The sequence below is a fragment of the Hemitrygon akajei genome, chromosome 12 (assembly GCF_048418815.1).
Source record: "Hemitrygon akajei chromosome 12, sHemAka1.3, whole genome shotgun sequence".
In the NCBI taxonomy this organism is placed as follows: domain Eukaryota; kingdom Metazoa; phylum Chordata; class Chondrichthyes; order Myliobatiformes; family Dasyatidae; genus Hemitrygon; species Hemitrygon akajei.
The window spans coordinates 26243314-26269055 of record NC_133135.1 but is presented as its reverse complement, the minus strand read 5'-3'; the positions used below and the strand labels follow the sequence as shown (position 1 = coordinate 26269055).

Here is a 25742-nt window from a genome sequence, read left to right as displayed (position 1 = left end):
AGCAGTGGCATAAAAGCTCCAACCGTACTTGTCTGTAGAATCATGGGTGACAGTAATATCATTTTAAAAAATGTTACCCTCATAGCAGGAAGACAAGCTACCTTTATTGTAGCCTGCAGTTCCTGCTGAGAAGCTTTGTTTCAAAGCCCACCATTTCGATGTTTTTGTTTATCCAGACGGAGCCATAAAAAGGGAAAACTTGCACAAGATTATCTAAACATTCTGTGGAGGTAGTAAAATTCTTGAGCTATCTGTATTTCCATTTTTGCCCACTGAGTCTATACTGGCTCTCAGTACAATCCTATCAGTCTATTTCCTCACCCCTTTATCAACTCTCCGTTGATTCTTCTACCTCCCACTTAGGCTAGGCGTAAGATTAAAATAACCATTTAACCTGCCAGCCCTGATATCTTTGGTACATGGGGGGGAAACTGGATCTGAAGGAGGCAAATCCATGCAGTCACTGGGAAAATGGGTGAACTCCACGCAGACAGACCTCAATAAAACATAGGTCAAAGTGGGGCAGCACGACTAGCTGATGGGCCTCCATAGGTAGAAATCATAGAATTGTCCAGACAGGACATTTTGCTTCTGAATCCTCTTAAAGAGGGAGAGGAGAGATTATGACTTATACCTTAGCCATGGGGGAAGACAGAGACAGATCACAGAGGAGAAATAAACAGCAATTTGAAAAACTGAAAGCTCAAGGGGGTATTGTGTAGAGACAGAGTGATACTAATCATAGAAGAATGGATTAACCTAATAAACAGGTGCAGTGGCAGCAGTCAGCTCACGTCGTGTCCAACTGTGCTCAGTGGTTTCCATTCATCTCCAGTGCCCTGACAGACTGCAGTAGCTGAACCTACTGGAGAGTGCATTTCAGCCAGACAGCTGATGCCTGAGTGCAGGCATGTTCCTGGGTTTACTTCACAGGTGCTAGTGTGAGCAATTGTCACTCCCATAGAGCACCTCCTCAGCTTTGCCATTTGGAGAACAGAGCTTCTGTGTCCACAAAATGGTCGTGCGAACTGCCTCTGGTGCCACGATCTAGCAAGAGGATCTGTCGCTTTACATTTCCCGCTCATGCAGAAAAATCCGACTGCGGCCCCACAGAGAGATGGAAGATGGGAAGTGACCTCTGACTTTGGTTATAAAAAAAGCAGAGAACCATCTTAGGATGATAGGATTTTGTGTTTTTATTTAGAGCTGTGGAAATATCCGTTTATGTTATACCCTTAGAAAATGGCTTACATAAGCTGACAAAAAACTAAGAGGATTCAGAAATGAGTTTCCTGACCAGAAATTGCTGAGCAATTAATGATATAAAAAGACCAGAGTGTTTGTGAACAATCATATCCACATCGCTTGCCCTTGCTAAAGACAAAACGACTGATGTCACGAAAATACCACCAGAAATTCTAGCTGTGAAAGTTCCAGTGCATAATCCTGGGCTTTTGTTCTTTCTAGGTTTAGACAATTTAATGTTTCAATTAAAATAGCACACAGTAGAATGCTTTACAAGAGAATTAGGCAATCTTTTTTAAATATTCCCCACAGCAATGGACCTACTCTTTTAGTTCCTATTGTTCATTATTTTCAATTAGAGTCATAAAACACTACAGAAACAGGCTACATCTACTTCATGCCAAGCTAATAATCTGCCTGGACCATAGCACTCCATACCCCTCCCATCCATATATCTTTCCAATTTTTTATTAAATATTGAAATCGAACTCAAATCCACCGCTTGTGCTGGCAGCTTGTTCCCCACTCTCACCATCCTCTAAGTGAAGAAGATCCTCCTCAAGTTGCCCTTAAACATTTCACCTTTCACTCTTAATCCATGATCTCTAGTTCTCGTTTCGCCCAAAGTCAGTGGAAAAAGTCTGCTTACATTTACCTTTTCTATAGCCCTCAAAACTTTGTATACCTCTTTCAAATCTCACCTCATTCTCTTATGTTCTAGGGAATAAAGTCCTAATCTATTAAACTTTTCCCTATAACTCAGATCCTCAAGTCCTTGCAACACCCTTGTTATATTTTCTCTGCACGTTTTCAGTCTTATTGGCATCATTCCCAGGTAGGTGACCAGAATTGTACACAATACTCCATATTAGGCCTTACTAATCTCTTATACAACAGCAACGTAACAGATCAGGTGAGAGAAGGGAATGGGGAATAGTGAAGGGGAAGTAGGAGGAGACATTACCAGAAGCTCGAGTAAACGATGTTCATGGCATAAGATTGGAGGCTACCCAGACGGAATATAAGGTGTTGCTCCTCCAACCTGAGTGTGGTCTCATCGCAACAGCAGAGGAAGCCATGGACTGACATGTTGGAATGGAAATGAGAAGTGGAATTAAAATGGGTGGCTACTGGAAGATCTCTCTTTTACTTGTGGATAGAGCATAGATGCTTGGAGAAGCAGTCTCCCAACTTACGTCTGGTCTCACCGATATACAGGATGCCATACCAGGAGCACCAGATACAGTAGATGACCCTAACAGACTCACAGGTGAAGTGTCCCCTCACCTGGATGGACAGCTTGGGGCCCTGAATGGTAGTGAGGGAGGAGGTGTAGGGGCAGGTGTAGCACTTGTTTTGTTTGCAAGGATAAGCACCAGGAGGGAGATCAGTGGAGAGGGTTGAATGGACAATGGAGTCACAAAGGGAGTGATCTCTGCGGAAAGCAAAAAGTGGGGGGGAGTGAAAGGTTGGCTTGGTAGTGGGATCCCGTTGGAGATGGCAGAGGTTATGGAGAATTATGTGCTAGACATGGAGGCTAGTGGGGTAGTAGGTGAGGACAAGGGGAACCCTATCCCTGGTGTGGTGGCGGGTGGATGGGGTGAGGGCAGACATGTGTGAAATAGAAGAGATGCGACTGAGGGCAACATTGATGATGGGGGAAGGAAAGCCCCTTTCTGAAGAAGGAAGACATCTCAATAGTTCTGGAATGAAAAGCCTCATCCTGAGAGCAATGCAGCAGAGATGGAGGAATTGAGAGAAAGGGATGGCATTTTTACAAGCGACAGAGCAGGAAGAGATATAGACCAAGTAGCTGTGAAAATCTGTTGGTTAATAAAAAATATCAGTGGATAAATATCGATTTCATGAAATTGCAGTAATGGTGCCACCCCCCCCTTTCCTTCACCATTCCCCCTTCCCATTTCCCTCTCTCACCTTATCTTTTTCCTGCCCATCACCTCCCTCTGGTGCTCCTCCACTTTCCCTTTCTTCCATGGCCTTTTATCCTCTTGTATCAGAGTCCCCTTTCTCCAACCCTTTATCTCTTTCACCAATCAACTTCCCAGCTCTTTACTCTTCCTCCTCCTCTCCGGATTTCACCTATTACCTACTACCTTGTACTTCTTTCTTCTGTCCCCCCACCTTTTAACTCTGACATCTCATCTCTTTTTTTCCAGTCCGGATGAAGAGTCTTGGTGCAAAAGTCAACTGTTTACTCTTTTCCATAGATGCCACTTGCCCTGCTGAGTTCCTCCAGTAGTTTGTGTGTATTACTTTGATTTCCAACATCTGCAGATCGTGTCTTGTCCCTGTACTCAATACTTTGATTTATGAAGGACAATGTGTCAAGAGCTATCTTTATGATCCTAGCAACCTGTGATGCCACCTTCAAGGATTTATGGATATGATTTCCCAGATCCCTTTGTTCTACCACACTCCTCCTCATCCTACCACTCACTGTACAAGTTCCAACCCTGGCTTGTCCCCCCCCCCCCCCAAAGTGCAACACCTCAGACTTGTCTGCATTAAATTCCATATGCAATTTTTCCAGCTGTTCCAGAACTCACTGCAGGCCTTGATAGTCTTCCTTGCTGTCCACTGCACCCCAAATCTTGGTGTGATCCACAAATTTACTGATCCAGTTTACCACATCATCATCTAGATCTTTGATATAGATGACAAACAACAATGGACCCAGCACCATTCCCTGTGGCACACCACTAGTCACAGGCCTCCAATAAGAGAGGCAACCACCTACTACCACTCTCTGGCTTCTAATGTCTAATCCATTTACTGAATGCCAAGCAGCTGAACCTTCTTGACCAACCTCCCATGCAGGACCTTGTCAAAGACCTTGCTAAAAATCCATGTAGATAATGTACACTGCCTGGTCTTCAGCAACTTTCCAGGTAGCCTCTTTGAAAAATTCTGTTAAAATTGGTTAGACACAAACTAAAATGCACAAAGCCAGGTTGACTATCCCTAATTGGTCCCTGTCTAATCAAATACTTATATATCCAGTCCCTTAGAATACCTTCCAATAACTTACCAACTACTGCTATCAAGCTCACCAGCCTATAAACTACAGTCTTATTTTTAGAGCCTTTCTTAAACAATGGAACAACATTAGCCATCCTCCAGTACCTCACGTATTGCTGAGGACATTTTCTACTATTTCTGCAGCAGCTTCCCACTAGGACTGAAAGAATACTTTGTCAGGCCCTGGGGATCTATTCACCTGAATTTGCCTCAAAACAGCAAACATCACGTCTGTAATCTGTATACGGTCCATGAACTCATAGCTGTTTTGCCTCACTTCAATAGACTCTGTGTCCATCTCCCGAATAAAAATAAAATAAAAATCCATTTAAGATCTCCCTTATGTATTTTGGCTCCATGCATAGATGACCACTTTGCTCATCAAGAAAGTCAATTTTATCCCTTGCAATCCTTGTGCTCTTAATATATCTGTAGATGTCCTTGGGATGCTCCTTCACCTCATCTGCTAGAGCAACCTCTTTTATCCTTCCTGATTTCCTCCTTATGTGTTTACTTGGATTTCTTATATTCCTCAATTAGCTCATTTGTTCCTTTCTGTTTGTACCTGTTATGTAACTCTTTCATCTTCTTAACCAGGGCTTCAATATTTCTTGTAAACCAAGGTTCCCTAAACCTGATGTCCTTGCCTTTTATTCTGCCAAGAACATATAGACTCCTGTACTCTTAAATCTTCACTTTTGAAGGTTTGCTACTTACCAAGCACACTTTTGCCTGAAAATAGCCTGTCCCAATCCACACTTGTCAGATCCTTTCTGACACTATCAAAATTGGCCTTTCTCCAATTTAGAATCTCATCCCAAGGAACAGGCCTATCCTTCTCCATAATAATATTGAAATTAATGATTTCATTATGATCACTAGATGCACGGTATTCCCCTGCACAAACAGAGTAGGTTAAAAAATCAGTACCATTTCCTCCAGCAGCTTGTATTTTAGTCCAGATTCCAGCACCTACGATCTTGTGTGCATGGTTCATTGAAAGTGGCAGGTAGAGGATTCAGGGTTTTATTTATAGAGGTATAGACACCCGGGAACTTGAAACTGGTAACTCACTCCTCTTCTGATTCCTCTCTAAGGATTGGAATGTGTTCCCTCATCTTACTTTTCCTGAAGTCCACAATAAACTCTTTCGTCTTACTGACATTGAGTGCAAGGTTCTGGCTGCAACACCACTCCACTAGCTGGTATATCTCACACCCTCTCACCATCTGAGATTCTACCAACAATGGTTGTATCATCAGCAAATTTATAGATGGTATTTGAGCTATGCCTAGCCACACAGTCATGGGTATAGAGAGAGTAGAGCAGTGGGATAAGCACTCACCCCTGAGGTGCACCAGTGTTGATTGTCAGCAAGGAAGATATGTTATCACCAATCTGCACAGATTGTTGTCTTCTGGTTAGGAAGTTGAGGATCCAATTGCAGAGAGAGGTACAGAGGCCCAGGTTCTGTTACTTTTCAATGAGGATTGTGGGAATGATGCTGTTAAATGCTGAGCTATGGTCGATGAATGGCATCCTGACACAGGTGTTTGTATTGTCTAGGTGGTCTAAAGCTGTGTGAAGAGCCATTGAGATTGTGTCTGCCATTGACCTACTGTGGCAATAGGCAAATTGCAGTGTCTTTCCTGAGGCAAGAGTTTAGTCTAGTCACGACCGACCTCTCAAAGCATTTCATCACTATAGATGTGAGTGCTACTGGGCGATAGTAATTAAGGCAGTTCGCATTATTCTTCTTTGGCATTCACAAATGTGAAGTATCATGTCCAGTTCTGGGTACAATGCTTTAGAAAATCTTGAAGATTTAGAGGTGGTGCTTTAGAGATTCACTGATGTGCTGCTGGAATTTAAGTGTTTTATGTGAATAGATTAGAGAAGTAGGGATTGTTAGAACAGTGGAGGGTGGAAGGGGATTTGACAGAGGTGACTGCTGGGCAGTGAAATAACTCTAATGGGTGGATAAGTTAAGAACTTTGAGGCATAAAATGAAGCTGACTGGCACTGGAACCAAAAGTGACTTGAAGAACAGTTCTTTTACACAGTGAATGGTTAATGTCTGCAATACACTGGCAGGTGTAGTATTATAGCATTTAAAAGAGAACTGGATGAGTAAAAGGAAGAGATGTTTAAGGTAGAGCAAAAACAAGGCATGCTCCCCAATCCAGGCAACATCCTTGTAAATCTCTTCTGCATCCTTTCTATGGCTTCCACATCCTTCCTGAGGTGACCAGAACTGAGCACAGTACTCCAAGAGGGGTCTGAATGGGGTCCTACATAGCTGCAACATTACCTCTCAGCTCCTAAATTCAATTCCACGATTACTGAAAGCCAATACACCTTATGCCTTCTTAACCACAGAGTCAACCTGCGCAGCTGCTTTGAGCGTCCTATGGACTCAGACCCCAAGATCCCTTTGATCCTCCACACTGCCAAGAGTCTTACCATTAATACCATATTCTGCCATCATATTTGACCTACCACAATGAACCACTTCACACTTATCTGGGTTGAACTCTATATGCCACTTCTCAGCCCAGTTTTGCATCCTATCAATGTTCCACTGTAACCTCTGACAGCCCTCCACACTATCCACATCCTCAACCTTTGTGTCATCAGCAAACTTACTAACCCATCCCTCCACTTCCTCATCCAGGCCATTTATAAAAATCACTAAGAGTAGGGGTCCCAGAACAGATCCCTGAGGCACACCACTGGTCACCGACCTCCATGCAGAATATGACCTGTCTACAGCCACTCTTTGCCTTCTGTGGGCAAGCCAGTTCTGGATCCACAAAGCAATGTCCCCATGGATCCCATGCCTCCTTACTTTCTCAATAAGCCTTGAATGGGGTACCTTATCAAATGCCTTGCTGAAATCCACATACACGACATCTACTGTTCTTCCTTCATCAATGTGTTTAGTCACATCCTCAGAAAATTGAATCAGGCTCGTAAGGCATGACCTACCCTTGACAAAGCCATGCTGACTATTCCTAATGATATTATACCTCTCCAAATGTTCATAAATCCTGCCTCTCAGGATCTTCTCCATCAACTTACCAACCACTGAATTAAGACTCAGTGGTCTATAATTTCCTGGGCTATCTCTTCTCCCTTTCTTGAATAAAGGAACAACATTCGCAACCCTCCAATCCTCCAGAACCTCTCCCATCCCCAATGATGATTCAAAGATCATCACCAGAGGCTCAGCAATCTCCTCCCTCACCTCCCACAGTAGCCTGGGGTACATCTCATCCGGTCCCGGCGACTTATCCAACTTGATGCTTTCCAAAAGCTCCAGCACATCCTCTTTCTTAATATCTATATGCTCAAACTTTTCAGTCTGCTGCAAGTCATCACTACAATCACCAAGATCCTTTTCCATAGTGAATACTGAAGTAAAGTATTCATTAAATACCTCTGCTCTTTCCTCCAGTTCCATACACACTTTCCCACTGTCACACTTGATAGGTCCTATTCTTTCACGTCTTATCCTCTTGCTCTTCTTTCTTTTTCAATCTTTTTATTAAGTTTCAAATTAATAAACATACTAATAATAATGATACAAAGAGATCGGGATTATATTAATAACGATTAACATGTACAAACACAGATTCCAAGTAACAAATGTAGTTTAGCCTCCCAATCTCTTAGTAACGAATCATGGAAAAGATATTTTATAAAGGTAGAAAAAAAACACTAAACTAAAAAAAAACAAAGAAAGATTGGGCTGCCATATTTCATCAGCTAAAATTATAATCTGTCGTTAACTCCACTCTTCTATACATGAGCAAAAAATTACTAAAAAAGGATTCAGAAAGGGTTGACTTACATCATATGAAAATATGAAATAAATGACCTCCAAGTTTCTTCAAATTTAACCAAAGGATCCATTGTAGCGCTCCTAATTTTTTCCAAGTTTAAACATGCAGTCATTTGGGAAAATCATTGAAATGTGGTAGGGGGATTGGAATCTTTTCATTTAAGTAAAATGGATCTTCTGGCTAATGTAACAAATGCAATTAGACGACAAGCTGCTGAGGATAAATGACTGGAGTCTATCACTGGTAGTCCAAAAATTGCAGTAATAGGATGAGGTTGTAAATCAACACACAGAACTACTGAAATAATATCAAAAATATCTTTCCAATATTTTCCTGGAAGAGGACAAGATCAGAATACTTGTGTCAAGGAAGCTACTTCAGAATTACATCTATCACAAACAGGATTTATATGGCAGTAAAAGCGAGCTAACTTATCCTTGAACATATGAGCCCTATGAACCACCTTAAATTGTATCAAAGCGTGACTGGCACACATTGAAGAAGTATTAACTAGTTGAAGAACTTTCTCCCATTTCTCTGTAGATAAAGGTATTTGAAGTTCTCTTTCTTAATTTTATCAGAAGTACCTAAGCATTTTTTCATAATTAAATCATAAATAAATGCTATTAAACTCTTCTGATATTGATTTAAACTTAAAAAAATTTCTGTATCTTCAATTTGATGTGATATCGGAAAGGTAGCTAAAGTAGCATTGAGAAAGTTTCTAATCTGTAAATATCTGAAAAAGTGTGATCTGGGCAAATTATATTTATTAGACAACTGTTCAAAAGACATAAAACAATAATCCATGAATAAATCATGAAAACATGTTATTCCCTTTGTTTTCCATAAAAGAGAAGCTTGATCAGTTCTAGATGGTTGAAAGAAAAAAATAGATATAATAGAACTTGACAGGATAAATTTATTCAATCCAAAAAATTCACAAAAATTGAAACCATATTCATATTGTATGCTTAATTATTGGATTTATCATTTGTTTATTCAATTTAGTAAGTGCAAAGGGAAGCACAGCCCCTAAAATAGAAGCCAGCAAAAACCCCTGTACAGACTCCCGCTCGAGGTTCATCCATCATAGACATTGAGTTTCACCCAACTCGTGTCCAAAACATTAAATATTGAATGTTAATTGCCCAATAATAAAATCTAAGATTCGGCAAAGCCAAACCCCCTTCCTTTTTTGATTTCTGTAAATATTTCTTACTTAACCTGGAATTTCTATTCTGCCATATTTATGAAGAAATTTTAGAATCAATAATATCAAAAAAAGATTTAGGAATGAAAATTGATAACGCCTGAAATAGATACAGAAATTTAGGTAAAATAATCATCTTAATAGCACTAATTTGACCAATCAAAGATTAGGACAATGGGGATCATTTAGTAACAGTTGTTTAACATGATGAATTAAGGGTAAAAAAATTAACTTTAAATAGATCCTTATGCTTCTTGGTAATTTTAACACACAAATAAATAAAATAATTAGTAACCAATCTAAATAGTGATTGTCTATAAATTGGAACTTCCATATTTAATAGGAAAAGCACACTCTTATTAAGATTCAATTTATAACCAGAAAAACTACTAAACAGAGCAGCAAGTAGTGATATTACTGCAGGAATGGATTTCTCTGGGCTAGAGATGTATAGTAACAGGTCATCTGCATATAGTGATATCTTATGCGTCCCATACCCACGAATAATGTGAAATATATTGGGTGAATCACGAAGAGCGATTGCCAAGGGCTCCAGGGCAATATCAAATAGTAAAGGGCTTAAAGGACAGCCCTGTCTAGAACCTCGAAAAAGCCTAAAACAAGGGGATCGCTGATTATTGGTAAATACAGCAGCCAAAGGTGTATGATACATCAATTGAATCCAAAATATAAATTGTGGGCTAAAATTAAATTTCTATCCACTTGCTTTCACATACTTGTAGAATGCCTTGGGGTTTTCCTTAATCCTGCCCGCCAAGGCCTTCTCATGACCTCTTCTGGCTCTCCTAATTTCCTTTTTAAACTCCTTCCTGTTAGCCTTATAATCTTCTAGATCTCTAACATTACCTAGCTCTTGTACAGAACAAGTAAGGAACTCGAAACCAGTCAAAATTCGAGGTTATTTGGGTTTTCTCTAATGCACAATCAAAAGATCCCTAGAAGTACAGTACACAATCCCAAAAATACTACTGCTTTATATTTGACTTACTAATATGATCTGAAATCTTGGTACAGATATTACAATAGACAATAGGTGCAGAAGTAGACCATTCGGCCCTTCGAGCCTGCACCGCCATTCTGAGATCATGGCTGATCATCTACTATTAATACCCGGTTCCTGCCTTGTCCCCATATCCCTTGATTCCTTTATCCATAAGATACCTATCTAGCTCCTTCTTGAAAGCATCCAGAGAATTGGCCTCCACTGCCTTCTGAGGCAGTGCATTTCAGACCCCCACAACTCTCTGGGAGAAGAAGTTTTTTCTTAACTCTGTCCTAAATGACCTACCCCTTATTCTCAAACCATGCCCTCTGGTACTGGACTCTCCCAGCATCTGGAACGTATTTCCTGCCTCTATCTTGTCCAATCCCTTAATAATCTTATATGTTGCAATCAGATCCCCTCTCAATCTCCTTAATTCCAGCGTGTACAAGCCCAGTCTCTCTAACCTCTCTGTGTAAGACAGTCCGGACATCCCAGGAATTAACCTCATGAATCTACGCTGCACTTCCTCTATAGCCAGGATGTCCTTCTTTAACCCTGGAGACCAAAACTGTACACGATACTCCAGGTGTGGTCTCACCAGGGCCCTGTACAAATGCAAGAGGATTTCCTTGCTCTTGTACTCAATTCCCTTTGTAATAAAGGCCAACATTCCATTAGCCTTCTTCACTGCCTGCTGCACTTGCTCATTCACCTTCAGTGACTGATGAACAAGTACTCCTAGATCTCTTTGTATTTCTCCCTTACCTAACTCTACACCGTTCAGATAACAATCTGCCTTCCTGTTCTTACTCCCAAAGTGGATAACCTCACACTTATTCACATTAAACGTCATCTGCCAAGTATCTGCCCACTCACTCAGCCTATCCAAGTCACCCTGAATTCTCCTAACATCCTCATCACGTCACACTGCCACCCAGCTTAGTATCATCAGCAAACTTGCTGATGTCATTCTCAATGCCTTCATCCAAATCGTTAACATAAATGGTAAACAGCTGTGGTCCCAATACCGCGCCCTGTGGCACCCCACTGGTCACCACCTGCCATTCCGAGAAACACCCATTCACCGTTACCCTTTGCTTTCTATCTGCCAACCAGTTTTCTATCCATGTCAATATCTTCCCCCCAATGCCATGAGCTCTGATTTTACCCACCAGTCTCCTATGTGGGACCTTATCAAATGCCTTCTGAAAATCGAGGTGCACTAAATCCACTGGATCTCCCTTGTCTAACTTCCTGGTTACATCCTCGAAAAACTCCAATAGATTAGTCAAGCATGATTTGCCCTTGGTAAATCCATGCTGGTTCGGCCCAATCCTATCACTGCTATCTAGATATGCCACTATTTCATCTTTAATAATGGACTCTAGCATCTTCCCCACTACTGATGTTAGGCTGACAGAACGATAGTTCTCTGTTTTCTCCCTCCCTCCTTTCTTAAAAAGTGGGATAACATTAGCCATTCTCCAATCCTCAGGAACTGATCCTGAATCTAAGGAACATTGGAAAATGATTACCAATGCATCCGCAATTTCCAGAGCCACCTCCTTTAGTACCCTAGGATGCAAACCATCTGGACCTGGGGATTTGTCAGTCTTCAGTCCCATCAGTTTACTCATCACCGTTTCCTTCCTAATGTCAATCTGTTTCATTTCCTCTGTTACCCTATGTCCTTGGCCCATCCATACATCTGGGAGATTGCTTGTGTCTTCCCTAGTGAAGACAGATCTAAAGTACTTATTAAATTCTTCTGCCATTTCTCTGTTTCCCATAACAATTTCACCCAATTCATTCTTCAAGGGCCCAACATTGTTCTTAACTATCTTCTTTCTCTTCACATACCTAAAAAAGCTTTTGCTATCCTCCTTTATATTCCTGGCTAGCTTGCATTCGTACCTCATTTTTTCTCCCCGTATTGCCTTTTTAGTTAAGTTCTGTTGTTCCTTAAAAACTTCCCAATCATCTGTCCTCCCACTCACCTTAGCTCTGTCATACTTCCTTTTTTTTAATGCTATGCAATCTCTGACTTCCTTTGTCAACCACTGTGGCCCCTTTCCCCCCTTTGAATCCTTCCTTCTCCGGGGGATGAACTGATTTTGCACCATGTGCATTATTCCCAAGAATACCTGCCATTGCTGTTCCACTGTCTTTTCTGCTAGGATATCCGTCCAGTTAACTTTGGCCAGCTCCTCCCTCATGGCTCCATAGTCTCCCCTGTTCATTTGCAACACTGACACCTCTGATCTGCCCTTATCCTTCTCAAATTGCAGATAAAAACATCATATTATGGTCACTACCTCCTAATGGCTCCTTTACTTCAAGATCGCTTATCAAATCCTGTTCATTACACAAGACTAAATCCAGAATAGCCTTGTCCCTGGTCGGCTCCCGTACAAGCTGTTCCAAGAATGCATCCTGTAGGCACTCTACAAACTCCCTATCCTGTGGTCCAGCACCAACCTGATTCTCCCAGTTCACCTGCATGTTGAAATCCCCCATAACTACTGCGACATTACCTTTGCCACATGCCAATGTTAACTCCCTATTCAACTTGCACCCAATATCCATGCTACTGTTTGGTGGCCTGTAGACAACACCCATTAGGTTCTTTTTGCCCTTACTGGTTCTCAGTTCTATCCACACAGACTCTACTTCTCCTGATCCTATGTCCCCCCTTGCAAAGGACTGAATCTCATTCCTCACCAACAGGGCCACCCCACCCCCTCTGCCCGCATTTCAGTCCCTACGATAGCATGTATACCCTTGTACATTCATTTCCCAGGTCTGATCTCCCTGCAGCCATGTCTCCGTTATCCCAACAACATCATAGTTACCCATTCGCACCTGAGCTTCAAACTCATCCGCCTTATTTCTGACACTTCGTGCATTCAGATATATAATTTTTAGCCCATTTCTCCTCTCTCTGTTTAAATCACTGCCTATTGTGCTTAACCCAGCTCCCCGAACTCCCTTCGGGCTATACGCCCCTTGAATTTTGTTGTCCTTCCTAAATTTACTTATTCTTTCTGCACATTTATCTCCATGTTCCGTCAGACCATCCCTCTGTACATGTGTCCTCCTTATCATTTGTTCCACCTCACCTTTCTCTACTACACACTTAATATTCCAGAACCGTGTAGTCCCCACCTGTCCTTTATTCTTCATCTTACTATCCTCTCTCGCATTCTGGATCCCTGCCCCCTGCAAATTTAGTTTAAACCCCCCCGAGAAGCACTAGCGAACTTTCCTGCAAGAATGTTAGTATTGCTCCAGTTCAGGTGTAAACCGTCCCGTCGGAACAGATCCCACCTTCCCTGGAACAAAGCCTAATTATCTAAAAACCTGAAGCCCTCCCTCCTGCACCATCCTCTCAGCCACGTATTAATCTGTATAATCCTTCTGTTCCTTGCCTTACTCGCACGTGTACTTCATAAGAATTTGCTCAGATTATGCTATCATAGAAATTTTGACCCAACAATACTTTCCCACAAACATAAGAGATTCTGCAGATGTTATGACCTTTGAGTAATACACACAAAATTCTGGAGAAACTCGGCAGGTCAAACAGCATCTATGGAGGGGAAAAAACAATCAACATTTCGAGCTGACACGCTTTTATCAGCATATTTTGTCATGCTGACCTCAATGAAATTAAAATCATATTACTGGTAATGTTAAGGCATGACTAATGCCCCTATCTATACTGGTTATTGTGTTAAAAGAAAAACATCATAAATTTAGAAAAGATTACTGCTAAATCAAAATAAATCATAATGCATTATGGGGAGCTATAATTAAATATGATAGTCCTGCATAGCTTTATGGGTTAATTGAAGAGGATTAAAGTAATGTTTCTTTTAAGTTCTTTAAACATTTTTCATAAATATAGGTAAGTACATTACAATATCGAAGTTATTCTTCAACAATGCTTTCTGTAGCATTTGGATACCAGCTAGGCAAGGGCTCCCAACCTAGGATCCATGGACCCCTTGCTGAATGGTATTGATCCATGGCATAAAAGAGGTTGGGAACTCCTGAGCCAGAGCAATATTTCAGCAATTCTGGACCTTCATCTTCCAGTCCTATTTTGTATCAAGGGCTTTGTTTGAGTTGAGGCAGAATGAACAAGGCTAATTTGTTTTTTATTTGTTCAACCTCTTTACTGTAAAACAATGAGACTGTTTTGAGGTGCTTTAGGATTTCTTCTACTTTTGTGGCTTACACAAAGGGAAGTTCAAAGTTACAGCTGTCGAAAACTTCAATAATTCTATAAAGAAAATGCTGAAATTGCTGGTTAGTTAAATTGGTATACATGTTTGTTGAACTGTTTGTTTATTGAAAGTTTTAATTTATAATTCTAAATGCTAGCCTTTTTTATATGTAAGCTTTTCCAAAGTTCAATTTTAATAACATTGACAGTCAGTTATTTTTTATTATAGCTTAGCCATTTTAACAATATAATGCTTGGTCAACTTGCCACTTCATTTTCTCAATGTCTGGATGTGGAGGGCCCCCTGATCCCCTTCACAAGACATTCAATGGGTGTCTGAAAAATCAAGGTCTCCTTTCCCTTGACTGATATGCAACAGCTTGAGTTAACCCTGAATCTAATCTTCCCAGGGTAAGAGGTTGTATCATTGAATAAACACAAGAGATTATGCAAATACTGGAAATCCAGACAAAATGCTGGAGGAGCTCAGCAGGTCAGGTCATCTATGGAAAGGAATAAGCAGTCAAGACCCTTCATCAGGACTAAAAATGAAGGGGCAAGGTGGCAGAATAAGGAGGTGGGGGAGGTGAAAGAGTAAAATCTCGCAGGTGATAGGTGGAGGAGGTAAAGGGCTGAGTAAGAAGCAATCTGATAGGAGAATGGACCATGGGAGAAGGGGAAAGTGGAGGTGCACCAGAGGAGAAAAAGAGAGAAGGGGGAGGGAGAAAAAGTTACCAGAAGTTAGAGAAATCAATGTTTACACTATCAGATTCGAGGGTGCCCGATGGAACATGAGAGGTGCTGCTCCTCCAACTGGAGAGTGGCCTCATCATGGGAGTAGAGGAAACCATACCCCAACATGTTGGAATAGGACAGGAAGTAGAAGTAAAATGTGTGGCCACCAGGAAATTCCACCTTTTATGGCAGATAGAGTGAAGGTGATTGACTTCACTTCCTGGGCATCTGGACATGGAGAGCCCTCTACTCCTCTCCACAAGATATTCATGGGGTGGCTGAAAATCAAGATGCCATTTTGGTTACCTGATACATAACAGCTTGAATTTAACCCTAATCTTTCTGAATTGTCTTCCTTTTAAATGCGTGGTCGTGACTTCAATTTGCATGGATCCTTCAAGGGATGGGACCTCCTGAAATTATACTCTTAGTGCATGTGATGTTGTGTTCAACAACGTAACTGACCTTGCAGCACAATTGGCCACATAAGCCTCATTCTCCATATACAATAAATACCTTCATTTATTAAGAAAGCACATTGTCACAGCTCTTTGAAAGGCAACTACATTGGGTTCTGAATTTGCAGGACATTTAACGAGTTACTGTTAGTTAGATATACCTAACACATGTAGGTTTTAACAATAATTTTGTTGTGCAATATGTTGAACGATAAAAGCAATGAGGAAAACTGGGGCCTGAGGGAGTAGTGCGAGAGAACAGAGCCATCAGCTGGATATTTGTTGAAGGAGTGTGGAATTTAAGCACAAAGAAGAGCAAATTATAGTGGAAAAATTCAGATTTAAATCAGATTTCCGGAGAGAAATTGTGTGTGGGTTTGGGGAGGAGGCGGAATAGGGATCTAATTAAGAAAGAGAAAAGCATAAAGGAAACAGGAATACAATTTAAAGTCTGGTATTTTAGAATCTCTAACAACAATTAACATCTAAAGGAATAGAAACTGGCATTTGTAATAGTCCATTCTCATTGCCAATTAACTTACTCTCATCACATTAATGGGATATTTGTACTTGAAATAACAAGACAACTTCTTATGGTATCATTAATTGGTATTTGTCAGTCAATACTTTGGCTTCAGGCCATTTAGCTTCTACCAATTGTGAGGCTAGCAGCAAATTGCCACTTTTGCAAATCCAATTATGGAGTAGCATGACCCAGATTACATCAAGATATTGGGTTTTAACGGTATCGATGTTCATTATTTGAAATTGCTGTACCATTCACATACAAGTAACAGGGGATACTGATACCTTTACTGACAAATTTTTAGTTCTACTTAATAATCATCAGACTTGCACAGACTATATATTGTACAGTCATTTGCAGACTTAGCAACTTGAGTTGTATAAAATGTTAAGAATACCTGTTCACACATTTCCACAGAGGTTTAAATGTGATAGGAAAATAACCTTTAGAGTCCTTTATGTGGTGAAGCCAGTGAAATGTTTCTGTTGCTATTAGGAATTAGCAACTAATGCTCCTCACTTGGAGTATTGTGAGCGGGTTTGGGCACCTTATCTTAGAAAGAGTGAGTGAAACTGGAGAGGGTTCAAAGAACGTTCACAAGAATGATTCCAGGATTGAATGGCTTGTCATATGAAGACCATTTGATGGCTCTGGGCCTGTATTCACTAGAACTCAGAAGACGGCGGGGTGGGGGGGTGACCTAATTGAAACCTATTGAATGGTGAAAGGCCTTGATAGAGTGGATGTGGAGAGGATGCTTTCTATGGTGGGAGAGTCTAAGATCAAAATAGAGAGGCATCCTTTTATAATGGAGATGGGGAAGAATTTCTTCAACCAGAGAGTGGTGAATCTGTGGAATTCTTTGCCACAGGCAGCTGTGAGGGCCAAGTCTTTACATGTATTTAAGGTAGAGGTTGATAGATTCTTGATTGGTCAGGGCATGAAGGGATACAGGAAAAGGCAGGAGATTGGGGCTGAGAGGAAAATTGGATCAGCCATGATGAAATGGTGGAGCAGACTCAATGGGACAAATGTCCTAATTCTTGTGGTCTTATAGATCAGACATTGGTCCCTAGAGAGTACCAAAATAAGTTCTGCGGTGACGTTGTTGGTGCCTTACCTTGTTTCTCAGTCAAATTTATTGTATTATCTATATTCTTAAGCTGCAGTGACCAGGAATGGAATTTTATGATATACTTTACATTAAAGTCAGAGTAAGAGCAAGTTGAAGATAAGACACCCATTATACAGCAAATAGAATTAGGAATAAACAGGAGACCAGGATGAAGACATGCATAGATTATGGTGATTGGTTGAGAGTTTGTGGATCAGTTTGAGAGGAGTCGAAGAGAGTAGGTTACTGAGGTAAGGAGTTGTTAGGTAATTTTAACACTAGAATAAGCCAATGAAAGTGACTGAGAGGTGCAGAGAAGATTTGTTAAGAAATGGGTAGCTAAGCTTTGTATGACCTCAGGTGATAGAACATAGAAAAATGAGACTAGAAGCATAAACAAGGAAAGCATTGTAATACTTGAATTTCAAGGGAATGAAGGCTTCAGTATTAGGTAAGATGAGGCAATGTGTCTAAAGAAGCTTGAACAGAGCAAGGGAGTTGTGGCATTCTCTTCAGAATCATCTCTACTTCCAACAATCAATATGGCATTGCCTATAATAAGTAAAAGCACAATGATATTCAGTATTCACTTTCTAATGTGTTATTGCAAGTAATGGGCTGTCTTTAGTGCTAAAAACACAGGAGATTCTGAAGATGCTGAAAATCTTGTGCAACACGCGTACAATTACTAACTCAGCAAGTTAGGCAGCACCTATTGTCAATGTTTCTGTCTGAGACCTTTCATCAAGACAGGAAAGGAAGGGGGTAGAAGTCAGAAGAAGGTGGGGGAAGGAGAAGGAGTGCAAGCTGGCAGGTGATAGGTGAGACTAGGTGTGGGGCAAGGTGGGTGAGTGGAGGAGGGGGATGAAGAAAGAAGCTGGGAGGTGATGGATGAAAGAGGTACATGGCTGAAAAAGAAGAAATAGAATAACAGAGGATATTGGACCATGGAAAAAGAAAAGGAGGTGATGAAATCACAAACGAGAAAAAGAGGTGGTGGTGATGGGCAGGTGAGAAGTGAAAGAGTAACCAGAATGGGGAATGGAAATAAGTGAAAGAGGGAGGGGGAAGAAATTACTGGAAATTAGAAAATCAATGTCCTTTCCATCAGTTCAGAATTACCCAGATGGAATTTGAGGTGCTGTTCCCCCAACGTGTTTGGCCTCATTATGGCAGTATGGGAATGGGAAGTCGCATTGAAATTGAAAGATATTGCCTTTTGCAACAGAGAGAGTGAAGATACTCAGAAAAGCAGTCCTCCGGTCTGCGTTGTGTCTCACTAATATCGAGAAGCACTGAATGCAATAGATGATCCCTTCACTGTTAGCCAGTTTGTTATTTGCAGGCAAATCCAAGAATATTACTCATAGAATCAATACATACATTATCTTTATTGGCAGCTTACCAGCAGAGCATGGGTAGCTTATTCCTGACTTCCATGGCTGAGCATTGCAATGTAAGAATCAGGAATGTTAACCTATTTGTTTTTCCGTTCTGCCTCTTGGCTTTTCATGCAGGGAAAAGTGTATATAAAAGTCGTATGCAAAGTGGACTCAGTACTTGTAAATAACAATCGAATGTATCTCTGCCTGTGTAGCAATAACAGTTTGTTTCTTTTCATTTTTTCCAGAATCACGTATTTGCAGAAGTCACATGATCATCAACAGGAGGTTTGTCCTATTCTTTGGGCATCTTTATTATTTATTGTTCAACGATCACATTTGGAATGATATCCAAGATGCAGTCTCACTTAATAAGATACATACACAGAACTGTTATTCCTTCACAAAAATTCCAGTGATATTGGTGGTATACGGAACATTTGTAATAATTCAAGCACATTGCACCATGTTGAGGGGGCAGAAGGTACATATTTGACATTTTCTGTATTTGATTTTCCCTTACACAGACTAATGTCTGACTACTTTGGTTATTGCTAAGTCATACAAAACATAACTTGTTCTAAACTCTAAGGTGCAATTAATGCTTTTTTTTAAAAAAAAATTGCAGGAATCTTTTTGAAAGAAATGCCTATTTTGTATTCATTGTGCTGTAAGAAATAATGAATATTTGTCAAGCAATACCGCATGATAAGCATTGTGATTTAGAAAATTCTCATTCTTTTGTCTTTGCGTCCGGCAGTGAATCTTTTTGCTGTTATAACAGTAAATGTGCAAAAGTGACTCAACGCTGGATGATATAATAAGGCTTTAATTCTGCAACTGCATTTGGGATTTACAGGATTCAGTATGCAAGATACTGCCTTATTTGACTTTCCATTTTGATAGAAAATGTCTGTCTTTCCCTGCCTCAAACATTTAAACTTAAATAAGACTGCAATTATAAATCAGATTTTATAGTAAGTAAAATTTTATAAACTATGTAATATAAAATATGTAAATTAAAAATTATGTTATCTGTAACAATTACAAAAGTAACTTTTGTGGTTTAAATAAAATTTTGATTTTAAGAAGTTTTGGTGAACTATATCCAACTCCACTGACGGATCAAATACATTCCTTGCACAGTTGTAGCCATTCAATGCATAAATCATTCAAAATTAAAGTTCGAGCTCCCCCAATAAGTATGAAACTGTGATGTGCTATTGATTCTAATTTCGACCCTGGCCTTCACTGAGCTCTTTTACTGGAGCTTAATATTTGCAAGATGGTAATCGTTTAAAAGTTAAACTGGGGGATGGAAGCCAGTGAGGACTCTAGCATGACAATCAAAGCAGCCCACACATTAAATAAGGCTTCCTTCAATAAAGTAGCAAGTAAGCCAGGAGGCACTGTACAGAATAATAATGTACAAAGTAAAAGTAGTTTTGTAAAACTGTAATTCCCTATCATATTCCTTGGAAATACTAGCATTGTAAAGTGTCTCTTGGTTTTAGTATTGCTGGTACATGATGGCTAGCATAAGAAATCACTTATAAACACATTTTTGAAGCTATACAACATTTCCTTAAAATTCAGCTGTTAAAAGCTTAATGATGCATTTTCTTCGTTTTCTGTAAAAACAGAAATAAGTCTTCACTGAGATCTTTGCTCTTCATTCCTTTTGTTCTGTGACCTTCCTTAAAACAGCTGCAAATGTAATAGAAATTTAATAATAAAAGAATTCAGCTATGTTAGTAAGTTAGTTATTTATCTAATATATGGTCTAATGTTTAAAAACATACAACACAAATACCTGTTTGTCTGCATTGTATCTCGATTTTGATCCAGTCCCTCAGTCATGGTTTCCAATAATTGAGCTACAGTAATATGGCCTTCAGGTAGTGTCACTTCTGTCATGTTCTGGACTGACCGTACATCTGGTATATGTGAAGTGCAATGATACATCTTAAAAGAATTATTTTCCTGCAAGATAAAAAAATGCAATATTTTGATATTTTAAATGAAATATAAAGCTCCAGTATTACCAAGTCACAGTACAGTCTGCATTCATACACTTAAACATCAATTTGTGAAGCTCTTAGAATCATTAAAGAACAGAAGGCCATTCGCTCCATCAAATCCATAGCAGCTCTTTGTACAGCAAAACTGATGAGTCCTGATGAAACGTCGCAGCCCAAAAATGTCAATTATTTATTCTTATTCATAGATGATGTCTGACTTGCTGAATTCTTCCAGCATTTTGTGCATGTTGCTTTGTAGAGCAATCTAGTTAGTCCCATTTCCTGGTCTTTTCCAAAAGTGCTAAAAATTATTTTCCTTCAAGTACCAAAATAATTCCCATTTGAAAATTTTCAATGATATTTCCAATGTTATACCATGGATTAATTTAAATCAAGATTTACTTCCTTAGACATTCAGTGGGAAGATATGTTTTCTTTGTTCTACAAGTCAACATAGGAACAGGCTCTACATTCTTCAGCCCATTATGTCTATACCAAACCAATCCCATTTGTCTGCACATGGTCTCTATTCATGTGCCTATCTAAATGCCTCTTAAACTTGCTATTGCATCTAGAGTACCTTGTAAAAGTATTCAGCCCCCAACTCTTTGTTCACATTAATGTGTATTACAACCATGAGTTTTGATCAATTTAGCTGACAATTCTCAACTGTGAAACACATGCTCCTTTTTTATAGTACAGCCTAAAAACATCGGGGAAAATTGTAAAACAAAATATTCAAAAAACTGAAATGTCAGCAATTCAAAAGTATTCATCCCCCTTTGCTCAGTACCTAGTTGAACCAACTCTCACAACTATTACAGCCAAGGGAATTTTTGTTTAAGTCTCTATTAGCCTTGCACAATATGATGGAGCAAGATTTTCCCATTCCTCCTTGCAAAATTGCTCAAGCTGTACCAAGTTAGTTGGGGAGTAGCGGTAGACAGCAATCTTGGGGTCTTGCCAAAGATATTCGATCAGGTTAAGGTCAGTACTCTGACTGGGCCACTCAAGGACATCAGTTTTCTTCATTTGAAGCCACTTCATGGTTGCTTCAGCAGTGTGTTTTAGTTTGTTGTCCTACTGAAAGACCAACTTCTTCCCCAGTTTAAGTTTTCAGGCAGAGGCTAGCAGGATTTTATCCAGGATCTCTCTGTATTTAGCAGTGTCCATCATCCCATCAATCCTGACCAGAATTCCAGTCCATGTTGTTGAAAAGCAACTCCATAGCATGATACTACCTCCAACATACTTTTCAGTAGGGTTGCTGTTACCTGGCTGATGCACTGTATTAGATTTATACCACATGTACTGCTTAGTGTAGAGGCCAAAGAGTTCTACTTTAGTCTCACCTGACCACAAGACCTTCATCCACATCTTTACAGTATCTTCTAAGGAATGCTTTGCAAAGTCTTTACAGGTAAGGATATGCATTTTTTAAGCCAGGGTTTCTTCCTTGCCACTCTTCCATAAATACCTTTTTTGTGCCAGGACTTAGAGATTGTGGAACCATGATTTTCATCTCCAGTTGCAAACATTGACTTCTGAGGCTTACTCCAAGTGACTGTTGTCATCACAGTAGCCTCTCTTGCAGGCGACTAAGTTTAAGAGGGGTGGCCCAACCTAGGGCAGTGTGTCAGTGGTTTCATATTTTTTCCACTTTTTCCACAATGGATACACTGAGCTCCGAGGTATATTTAATTGGTCTTGTACCTTTCTCTAGATTTCTGCTTCTCTATTATCATTTCCATGATTTGTCTTGACCGGTTTTTTGTCTTCCCTTTGGTTTGGTCTGTTGAAAAACTACCATATTGTTACATTACAGAGAGAAGGGGGATTTACACTTATGAATTTATTGAAAGCAGTTGATCCTCCAATTTTCTACATCAACAAATTGGTTGAGTTGGCAAGATAATACTCTATATTGCTCCGGATGAAACTTAGTGCAGTAAATACAAAGGGGATGAATACTTCCTCAGTCTCACATTTGTGGTTTTGAATTTTTAGTAAATTATACATATGTTTTGGAATTGTTCTTTTGATATGACATGATAAAATGTTTTGTAGATAAGCTCAAAAAACTCCTAATTCAATATATTTTTACATTAGAAAATGAGATAGTAATTGTGAAAATAATTGTGCGGCTGAATACTTTCTCCCCTGGCACAACGTTCCAGGCACTGAAGCCTGCACAGAGTTCAACTGAAATAGTTCTACACTTGACAACATATACATACGTACTATCTGTTGTATTATGATAATTTATTTCTAGAAGATTATTTTCTTTGAAACAGGTTTAGATTTATCACTTAAAACTAAAATCACAAATCTAATGCTGTAAAGTACCAAATAATAATCACAACCATATCAGTAATTAAAAACATGATGGGAAAAAAATGCTTTTTAAGCCTATGATATAAATGAACAAACTGGATTTAAACATTTATTACTTGCAGGTATTTTGCTTGATTTGGTAACTTTGTTGTCCCCTTATTTCGATGGAGCGATTGTTTGGAAGGAAATGGGCGGAATGCTGGAAGAAGCATTGCTGTAGCCTATTAATAGAAGATAAAGACATGCTGCTGTTACAATACTGTGACATATGATTGTTAAAACCAAGACACTCAACAATTAGAAGAGAGCCAGCTGTCTGAACATATACTGTGGCAGTAGAAAAAATTACCTATGGTATTCCTATATTGTCTTGCTTACACTGATTAAAAATATTCCTGTTGAGTAATTTCAAAATGTAAAAGTATATGATATTAAACACACTGACACACTAAAATACTCCAAGATCGCAATCATAATTTTAATTCAACTATTTTTGCAATTCACCTTTGGCTGCATGCACACTAGAGCTACAACTGCACGTTGCACTCCACTTGGGAAATTCAAAAATAGTTGAGACAGAGCAGAATACACAGTCATTAAACAGTTGTAAGCTTAGTGTGTGTAACAAATTAATAATATTTGACCCTTTATAACTTGTATTAGTTCACTTATTTGACCTTTCCTCAACTGTGAAAATTCATTACATCATCAATTAGAATCCGAGCAATTTTACTGATGAAGTTATACATTAATAGCTATGTAGTAGTTGAAAATAATTATAATATAAATTGATTAATGATATTAAGAATATAATTGTTATAAATCCTGTTCTCTCAGAAAAATCTTAGGTACAAAATAATAGTTTATCAAAAGCACATGTGATTCTGCAGATGCTGAGAATCCAGAATAACACACACAAAATGCTGGATGAAGGGTCTCAGCCCAAAAAGTTACTCTTCATTCCTCTCCACTGATGCTGCCCAGCCTGCTGAGTTCCTCCAGCATTTTGATTGTGTTATTAAATAAAATAACTTATTGTGTTATTAAATGGAATTTAATAATTCCATTTATTAAAATGGAAGATTGATTCTTCAATGTTTCTGCCTGATAGTTGGGCATTAATGCTCTTTATGTACCGTTGGCACGGAAAATTCAAATGTGCTTTGCACTGTAGACCATTAGATTTCTTCAGCAATACAGTGAAAACAATTAAAGTAGTCCAGCCTGCTACACAGAATCAACAAATGCTTCAGAGCAGAAAGAGATGACTCGGACTATAATGCTTGAACTGTCTTTTTGAAAAGCTTAAATAATACAGGCCATCCTAAGAGAGGAACAAGAGAAAAAGCTAAATTAACTTAATTGATAAATTTCCAGTAAAAATTATCACTAATAAGCGCTTACCACAGATTTTGCACGTTCAAACTCCTGTTGATCCGTCTGTGAGATGCGTTCCAGAGTTTCCAGGGATGTACTTTTATCTTCCAGCAGAGTGATTCTAGCCAGCTGATAATTCTGACGTTTACTTCGCATTTTTTCTTTGGATAAACTTTGAATAATGTCATCAGTGTAATTATTTTTGCTTCCACCAGGGTATATACTTACACCTTCTCTAGCCATATCAAGCGGGTTTTGCAAATGACACATTGCAAGATAACGTGCCGAAAAGCCTGCAAAGTTAGCTAGCTCCTGAAAACGTTTGCTGTTGATTTGCCTGTCCATTGGTCTTTCTGTATGACAGTCATCTGCATATGTTTGACCTATTGCACTACATAGAGTGGATTCTTGTGCTGTTCTTAATAGCCCTGAATCAGTATTTCTTTTAGATAAGGTTCCTTTAACTTGAAAAAGTTCCTCCTTCCAATTAACTTTCTTTTCACTGCAAATTTCGGAATATTTGGTTTTATTCTCCATCTTTGAGCAGGTGGGTAGTTTACCTTCCATCTTAAATGGAGGAAGTTGGTTTACTGTTGAAGTTTCATCAGTCTTTAAAGGCTGCCCAGAGCATTCATCGTGACATTGATCACGGCACTCAGAAATTCCTGACTTTGATTCTCTTACTTGCTTCAGATCATTCAGCTGATTGTCAGTTGATTGACGGTTTGTCATGGACAACACGAGCTTTCTATATTGATTTTTAGAAGAGGTTGTTTTTTCCACGTTATTTTGTAGTTCATGTTTGGTCACTGGCGGGGCAGTGCTGCACATATCCAATGATGACTCATTCGGACACTCGGAGCTGACCAAATATTTGTTCGGATCCTTGGCTGCAAGTTGTTGTGAAGAACATTTACCTTTTTGGTGGCTGAAATGCTCTTCATTTGTTGTTTCTTTACTTGCACCATGTGAAGTATTTAACAAGTGTGGTGAAATAATAATTCTGTTCACATCAAGGTGGTTGCATTTGAACTTTACATCTGGTTGCACTTGCCAATGACCTGAACAGCAAAGAATCCTTCAATAACACAGCAATATTCCCTTACCTTTAGTCAGTGTGACTTCACAGTGGCAAAGTATCTTAAACCAAGGAGGAGATGATGCCTTTAAATAAAAGAATTAGCAGAAATAGACCAGTCAACTCTACCAATCAACGCAG

General features: G+C 39.4%; 2 protein-coding genes across 2 annotated transcripts in view; one reads left to right on the top strand and one right to left on the bottom strand.

The window, feature by feature from the left end:
- Positions 1-20545, top strand: part of plppr5a (phospholipid phosphatase related 5a) — a 200239-nt gene extending 179694 nt beyond the window's left edge. Inside the window, exon 6 of the mRNA XM_073062749.1 lies at positions 19040-20545. Coding sequence (XP_072918850.1) covers positions 19040-19066 — 27 coding nt within the window. The 3' untranslated portion in view covers positions 19067-20545. The remainder of the gene's footprint in view (positions 1-19039) is intronic.
- On the bottom strand, positions 20399-25082 carry LOC140736813 (uncharacterized). The gene is made up of 4 exons (XM_073062751.1): positions 24551-25082; positions 23263-23367; positions 20605-20774; positions 20399-20498 (listed from the first exon to the last, which is right to left on the bottom strand). Exons 1-4 carry the CDS (start codon positions 25058-25060, stop codon positions 20399-20401), a joined length of 885 nt encoding a protein of 294 aa, XP_072918852.1. The 5' UTR covers positions 25061-25082.
- Between the last annotated feature and the right edge of the window lie 660 nt (positions 25083-25742).

What these genes read in the sequence shown, in the direction of transcription:
- LOC140736813 (XM_073062751.1), bottom strand. Translation starts at nt 25,060, where the DNA reads ATGGAGAATAAAACCAAATATTCCGAAATTTGCAGTGAAAAGAAAGTT. An exon ending in TTGAACGTGCAAAATCTGTG is followed by an intron (nt 23,368 to 24,550) that starts GTAAGCGCTTAT and finishes TTCTATTAATAG; the next exon opens with GCTACAGCAATGCTTCTTCC. An exon ending in GATACAATGCAGACAAACAG is followed by an intron (nt 20,499 to 20,604) that starts GTATTTGTGTTG and finishes TTACATTTGCAG; the next exon opens with CTGTTTTAAGGAAGGTCACA.